Raw genomic sequence first — 8799 nt, forward strand, 5'->3', positions numbered from 1 at the left:
GGTTGGACTTGGTCATCTAAAGGAAATTTACTGCCCTTGAATTTTGTTATTTCTGGATTCGACTTCTGGTTAATCGTGAATGTACCTTACCGATGAGTCCTAAAGTACGACAAAACAGCTGTTTGGTGCATTCATACAATCAATAATTGTTTATTTGAGGACAGTCCATGAAGTAAAATATATCTGAAACGTAAATTCTGTTTCTTTGTAGGTCAAAACTAACTCATATAGACTATCATTAAGTTGTTGAAAACAATGAAGAACTGTGATAATTAGCCTGTGTATGAAATTCAATCATTCCATAATCTATTTAACAACAGTAGATTACCACGTCTTATTGTAATATGAAGTTGTTCATTGTATTTTCTAAAACTGGGTAAATAATTCTGCTTATTATTGCATCGACATCAGATCAATACAGATGTGATTGATAACTTTTATCGGACAATATTTACTAATCTGAATAAGACTTTCCAGGAAAGCTTTACCTTCAAATTGTAAGATTCACATTTCTAAATGTTGAAATGGGGAATAATAATATTACTATTGTGATTTAGTTGTTGTTATGTATCTGCTGATCATAACATTCCAAAAGGAATGAAACTGTCACCAATGTAACAAGCATTGAAATCTATCAAATATATATTGGGTCTAAATTTCCATATCAACCACTATTAACTCTTGAAATAAACATTATGATTATGTTACTGAGGAAAATAGTATTATACATTAGTTTCTACGCATAAAAATAGCTTTCTATTCCGTGGAGAAATTATAAAAATTACTTAATTAATAGACTACCTGAAACTGTCATCAATATCAGACTGCAAGATTGTTTTGGAAAGATGACTTTTCGATTTCAGTCATCTGTTATTTTATTAAGATTGTATTACTTTGTCTTATTCACAAATAATCAGCTTGGAACTCACTGAAAATAGACATTCTAGATCTTAAAGTCACTTCAAATAAATAAATTAAATAAAATATTTAAATGAACAATTTTTTCTAATAACTTCACCATCAAGATCTACAGTCATAAATTCACAAGTTTCCTATTACTATGGTCAAAACAAGGCACTTATAAATAAATGAATTAGACAATGTTGTAGGCTGATATTAGTGAACTTTTACGTCAGTTATGACTCTTACTCGTCACATTTAAAAATGGCATGTTGGAAGTATTTAAACCATAACCGATGCGAAAGTTCACTATTTTAGCAACAACAAAAAAATCAACTGGCGTCCTGCTTGAATATCTGGTTATCTGTTCTTGCCATCTAGATATTTCAACAATGTATCTGTTTTTGTTTGTTTCAACACACTATTGTGTCTATTCATTGAATAACCTATGCAGGCGCGTTTATGAAAAGTTTATGACCTTTCGCTGTAGAAGTTACAAAAAGGTACAATCAGAGACATCGTGGTGACTGACAATGTGCATTGAAAAGAATGAACATTATTCAGGTGTCGATTACTGAACTGCTAATTTCTAATAGACGATCACTAATTGGCAATGTGGACTGGCTTTAATTTCTGCTAAGTCTAAACATGTATCGTAATTGTGGTGTAATCACAAATCAAGAATCTTAGTTAAATGATTTACAATTGCTTAGTATCACTAAAAGATTTCAATATTTATCGTCAGGATAGACCAAGACATAGGAAAAGGAAACTAGTTGAAATACTTTGTACTGAGGATTCTATATTGTGCCAACAATATAATGTTGAATAAAGCTATTAATAACAAAAAGAAAAAAACTAATTCATCCAGTTATGTATGTCTTATTTTGGTCACCGTAATTCAATAATGTTGATTTAATAACTGTAGGGTATGATGATGAGCTTACTCAAATAATTTTCCATTCAAATATTTCCTTTTTTAATTCCATAGCGTTATGAGAAACTAATTCTGTAAACACTGGTAATTTTCTTGAACGGTCAAACTTTTACTCACTTTCATATGGGTTATACCAGCTCATAGTTTTAATCATTTGTAGATCATTAATTAGTAATAATATTCATGCTAATTATGGGTAGTATATAAATTTAAGTTAATTTTGGTTAGCATGACAAGTGAAAAACTCAGGACTTCACACTCTTTATGACGTTCTGCAAAATAACCCAAGCATTGTGGTGACCAAGTTATCTTTTCATCACCTTAACGTATTCACTGAAAGAAGATTTTGAAATTGGCTAAATGGTGTAAGTGTGAAGCTCTTATTACCTTTATAAACAGCACTCTAAGTATATTCTTCAGAGAGAAGTTAGTTATTAGTATTTTCCACAGTAATCCGAGTAACGTCAATAAAACTAAGGGTGATTATCAATCAGATTTTAAACAGACAGAAAAGCTAATAATCACTTGTAAAGACATTCTGACACCCCACTTCTTTTCGATGCATCTGCTGATAACTTTCTTAAGAAATACGGTATCTGACAATTATTTGATTTCTTTATTCATTCAGTAATTTTGTAAGTGGTTTTGGGAGCATGTTTTTATTATTATGGCTATCAGTGAAATGCAAAATATATGGTTTGTGTAGCTACATTGATCTGACGAGCACCGAACGGGGCGAAACGCGGAATCTCAATCCCATCACTAGTCAAAATCCAACTTGATTGAAACTCGTGACCAAATAAGATGATCAAGGCACTCTTTTGATGATACAAATATGCCAAAAGAAATCCATAAATTACAATCCCCAGTGTAAACGGCGGAAAAATACAAACCCTTACAAATACCCTTTTCTTCACTTACAATGATATTCATTTTAAAACATCTGTAAAATAGTTCGCTTTCTAACAGTGGTTTATACGTTCGATATACTTCACATATCGTTAATCTAGTAAAAGATTGAATTTGACCATATTATCCTACCAGTTGATTAGTTCATTAATTTTTTGCACAACTTTGGAATCCACTACACGTGTTTCAATTTAGGTAGTTAGTTACTATCACTAGCCTGAGTCCGAAAACCCGTGCTTGATAAGTTACATCCCACTTTTCTACTTCTCAGAAGAAAAATGACTCCTAATTCGAATTCTACTCAATATGCAACACTTAATTAATCAAAATTTGTCTACTCTTTTAGATTTTGTTGACTACATACTAAATAAAATCGTAATAAATGTAAACACAGGCGGGGACAACCAAATGTGTTTCAATACATTACAGAATGTCTTGGTAAAATCTGAGAACCATACAGTAAATACTTCATTTGCAAAATATCCGTCAATTGTCTCAAACTTTACTATTCCTTCGTTTCCATACCGATCACCCTCTGTTTTCGTTCTCTTCTTTTCGATTTTCTCAATCTTCTGCTACCAGGCATTCCACTTTTGATCCCTGTCACATACTACTCATATCTGTCGACATCAGTAGCACACCACAGCAGTACTTAAATTACATGTGATGAATATTTTAAATCAAGAAAACAGTTGTTATTAATTTGATGCAGTTATCATGTTGATTTTTTTCCTTTTAATTTATATTTTAGATTTATTAGATCACCTTTATCCAATTGGACAATCAACTTTATTGATACAATATGAACTTTTCAAAATGGAATTAGATAATTATTTGGATCGTTTAAAGCAAATTATTGAAGATAAAAATAATCAGCTGTTGGAACGGAAATCAATCAATGAAATCGATTATCAATTTGATGATCAATATAAACATTTAGAAATCCCAACATTAGAACCATTTAATATGGTTATTTATGGACTTCCAAATATTTCATTCGCTTAGGGGATTATCTATATTTTCTTTTAATGAAATGATCTTTAAAATTGAACAGTATTGATATTTATGTTACAATATTTGATAGAATTAAAAAATAAATGAATGACGAAATGAACAGTTGATCTTTTACATTAAAGACTATGCTGAATACATATTGAATGATTTTCGGGAACAATATCCGTCTAGAATGTCTATGTTAACTTAAGTGTTACAAAACTCTAGAAAAGACCGACTACAGTTAGATTTTCATTGTTTGTATTCTGAAGATGAATCTGTAATGAAGATAGCTGAAAAATCAAAAAGTTCATTCAGAACTGTTTATTATGCATTTTATTTGTAGCTTGTAAGGGAACCCGTTAAGTTGATCAGTTAGATACACCTGGATCCCAAAAGTATCCGAACGAAGACATATTTGATTATATCTTGATAGATATCAACTAATGAGGATAGTATTTCCATATCCATTTCTCAGTTATCCTAGCTACTAAAAAAAACATACAGTTTCTACGATTCATGTCGAAAATCATCAACTATATTCAGTTCACTAAACATATATCGATATAAATGAAATCATCTATAAGCTAAAACCAATTATTCTTATTTGAGAAAATTCACTATCTTTCATCAGTTCAACAAATTTCACAAAGTAGATTTCAATAACGTACTTATCGTGAAACGTTATTTCGAATAGTAGTAGCGGGACCCAAGATGTGCTTCCCGTACCATTTGAGATTCGTCAGACAGGTTTGCCTGTATCTCGGTATTGATATCTTCATTGAGAATCGAACCTAGTACCTTCTGCTTCAAATAGCAATTTCCATTTAAATACTGGTTCCAGATCATCATTAACTTGTTCAGTGGGTGTGAATTTCATTTATATGTATTTTGTATCTTCTCGTTGTTGATATTAAGAACTGTCGTTGATCAGTGTACATTAGAAAATGTGAAGACATCTATTCTAAAAACACTTGATAAAATAGCTATATCGAAACAGTCTGCTCACAATGTGTATGTACCAACAGAGATTGATAAGTTGTATCTCTTAATATCAATGATGAGAAAATCCAAAACCTTACAAACAATAGTACTTATTTAAACATAGAAATTATATTTCAAATAAAATTTTACCATTTAACGTATTATATATACTCGGTGTCCAGTTTTTGTCACATTAACCGTCTAAGTTTGACGAATTTTCATGTAAGTGGTGCTTTCATAATTGAAATCACGAGTCAATCTAAGCTAAACCACCAGTAAAAACCCGGAAGCACTGGATGGCTGTTTTATTCTATTGTGGTACTCGTTAGCAGTGTGCATTCATGATCCCACCATCTAGTACTTTCAAGTTGTCAGTAGTAGTCTAGCTTAGATCGACTCACGATTTCAACTGTAAAAATACTACAATCTCCACAAACCTCCATACTGATAAATAATATTGTTACACAGATTGGTAATAATAGTAGTAATAATGTTTAGTTTGAATGAAGTGCTTATGAGCAAAACATGAAATCAGGACAAGGATTACAGATAAATCATCTTGATGGTAGTCCACTATCCACTCTACAGTAATATATATCTACGATTTATAAAAGTGAAATAATATCCATCGAGTAGTTGTGTTGCACAATAGTTGTGTAATGTCACTACAATAGTGACCTTTTGTTAAAATATTGAAAAAAGAGATCTTTGTACTATTCGTCTTTTGATAAAATCGCGTTTTTTTTATTTTTTTTTTGTTCTAGATCATAAATGCTATTACTCGTTTTTCATTCATTTTTGTCAAACTAATCCTTTCAGATGCATGACGTTCTACATTTTTATTGATCGTTGATTAAATTTTTAGCCAATCATGCGGAAACTGAAAAATTGTGGGACTATAATATTCTTACAACTAACTAGCTCCACGATGGGCCCCCAGAATTCTAGTGGAAAGTTTTGATTGATAGAGTTTGCCCATGTCATAAATAAGGCAGTCATCACTTATGGGATTATATAAACTTCACTCTGTACCCTGAATTGATCGATTTATTTGATGAAGAGCACTAAATTTTAACAAAGTAGTTTAAAAGTAATGTGCACTCCATGAAAACTTAAGTTTCTGGTTTGAACTCCTGATGGATTAACGAATACACACTGATAAGAAGTCACAAACGAGGATGAAACCCTGAAAAAAAGGTGGAAATCCGTAATAATTAATATCTAAAACCTGACTAATCAGTAGTCAGTGTCATTTATCGCATGTGATATGTATTCTTCCAGTAAATCTGTACTCAATCTTCAAAGAAATCAATATACTTTTCCTTCTTCTATACCTAATGATTCTAGACACATATAATACCAGATCTAATAATAATTTCTAAAGAATTACTTTAATTCTACCTTTAAATTAATTTTAAGTGTACAGAATTATTGTCCTAGCTTATAATGACTCATATATACTAAAGGCTAAAGTGAAGTTACGCATTCTATTGTAGTTCTAATAATATCTAAATATAATAATTAAAAAAAAATAGCAGGTTATTTGAATTAAATCAGCTATCAAATATTATCAACATTTCCATTTATGTATGTATGTAACTTTAAGAAACACACGACTGTTTAAGAGTGATTTTCCCACACTTACACTTCATTTAGAATAGATTGAAATGTATTTCAATTCTTTATATTTTGTACTATGATTAAATTAGGATCATCAGTTTTATTGATTCTCACGGTTGATATTTATATGTAAGATTTTTAGTCTTCAATATTATTTTATTAACATTCATAATACTTCGTAATGAAGGATTGTTTTCTCTTATTACTCACATAATAGATAACTTCACGAGAAATTGTGAATTGTTTCATCATTTAACTCTTTCTTGACATGATTCACAAATTTTTTTCATATAACAGGAAGATAAATGAAAATCTAGATTTTATTTGAAATGAAAAAGGAAAAGTTAAACGATTCAAATGTACTAGAATCAAGTCCCTGATGTTGACTGAATTTCATCTAGTCACTAATTTAATTGATTTGAAATTATTCAAAAGACATTATTTTGATTGATTTAGAGTCTTGCATATCGTTGCTTGTCATAAATATAACATGAAGGAGAATTTTTAATATTCAGGGATTTTAACTTTTTTCATTCAATAATAAAATCTTAAAAAAGTATTATTGATTCACTTGGTATTGTTTTACTTGATTCTTCCCATTGATGTTTTTAGGACTGAAATTGATCAGTCTCTTATTGGCATATGTGCATACTGTGCGTACGCCTCGATATTTCCTTAATTTACAAGCATTATATGCAAAAATTGATGCTGGCTAGCAGTGGAATCCAGGACGCACGTTTCGTCCCATTTGGGACTCGTCAGCTGGATGTACCTACATCTCAGAGTTGATGTTCACTCTGGAACTCGAACTCGGTACCGTTCGCTTCAAACGTCATCGAGTCCCAAAAAGGACTAAACGCGCGTCCTGAATTCCACTGCTAGCCACTATCCATCTTTGGTGATAGAGTATTATTGAGTTGTTGTAATAAACTATGTTTTCAATGGTCGAACTTATTTTGTGATTCAGTTACTTAAAGTTTAAGAGTAATTTTCATGAACTGACTTCATTTTTAGAAGATCATGTCAAACCATAATGTTTCCTATCTATTTATACTTTATCTTCAGCGATTACTGTTGGCTCTACATCCATCCCTTTATTACATGGTAACAAGTAAATTACTGCTGGGCTGATGAGTTAAAATCTAGCAATCAATACTCAATAATTTTAGTTAATGGATTAAAAAATGATTATCATTATATTTAGATCCATGAACTCCCAAAAAAATTCTGTTCATCATCAAATACTATGGTTAATTTTAATCTTATAGTCAGTTCACATTCGATAGCCGACTAACATTAAACCGACTTTTATTGTTGACTCGTTTTCAAGTGCTGATTTTTCTCACCTTTACATTGGTAATTTTTCGAAATGATTCAGTCGAATTCTAGTTGAAGTGGTTTTCTAGAGATCAATTTAGCTTGTAAGCTATGCATGTCACAAAGCGGTTTCATTTCGGGTACCACTAGAGACCAAGGTGCACTGGACAGCCGTTTCTTTTTAGTATTGGATTCCTCTCAAGTTCACACCCACGACCCCAGTAGGAATCCGACCTAGGAACTCTAGGTCTTTCAGCAAACACAATGATTAACACCAGTAGATCAGGACACGATGGTATAGTGCCAACTTCAACCAATTTGTGATTCATCCCGGCGCTCATCCAATGCCATTGGTGAAAACTGCTTCACTCTCAATGTCTAAACTCCATCGGTCACAGTTCGCACTGATACTTCAAAAATATCCTGTAGTAAGTTACTAGTAAGCTCATTATTACAGTTTAGTTGGGTGAGTTTTATAGAGATTGGTTTAATTTGTAGGTTGTATACATAAGAGAGATGAATTTCAGCCTATCTATAGTATTGCTTATAAAAATACTGGTCATATTATATCGCAAATAAAAATGATACTGGAAATAAAAAAGCTGTGAAAAGTTAATCACTTGAGCATCGATGAATTGCTTTCGTCTCGATAAAAGTACTCTATTAATATTATTACTGTATTTAAAATAGGATAACTGTTGGAATTATAGTTTGTATTAATCAGAAAATTGCATTATGCATGAAGTTAGGCCATGCTGGTAGTTAAATTTGTAGACAAAGCTCATTAAGACTAGGAAAAAGATAGACAGGGGTGGTTATTATATATGCTTAATTAATTGAGACAAAACATTGTGTTGATTTAGTTTTGTTACTCTTAGTTTTCTTGTAACCTATTCGTACATCAGCAAATATCGTCCATTCAGGTAGACTGTGGTCAAACATAAAAAAGACATACGTCATAACCACTTCAATTGATTAAGGTTGATAACTTCGTCAACTGACATGCCATTTTACATAGCAGCCTATACCTAACTTCAACATTACTTACTTGGTTCTTCCATAAACGCGAGGAATACTTTGAAAATATCTATAATCGAAAACATGTAGTCTATGCATGTCTTCTACCAATCATAACAGTC

General features: G+C 31.3%; 1 protein-coding gene across 1 annotated transcript in view; it reads left to right on the forward strand.

The window, feature by feature from the left end:
* TTC40 (Cilia- and flagella-associated protein 46) overlaps positions 1 to 3751 on the forward strand; it is a gene marked incomplete at both ends in the record, with an annotated part of 102767 nt that extends 99016 nt beyond the window's left edge. Inside the window, one exon of the mRNA XM_051219317.1 lies at positions 3498 to 3751. Coding sequence (XP_051066262.1) covers positions 3498 to 3751 — 254 coding nt within the window. The remainder of the gene's footprint in view (positions 1 to 3497) is intronic.
* Between the last annotated feature and the right edge of the window lie 5048 nt (positions 3752 to 8799).

The sequence above is a fragment of the Schistosoma haematobium genome, chromosome 4 (assembly GCF_000699445.3).
Source record: "Schistosoma haematobium chromosome 4, whole genome shotgun sequence".
NCBI classification, from domain to species: domain Eukaryota; kingdom Metazoa; phylum Platyhelminthes; class Trematoda; order Strigeidida; family Schistosomatidae; genus Schistosoma; species Schistosoma haematobium.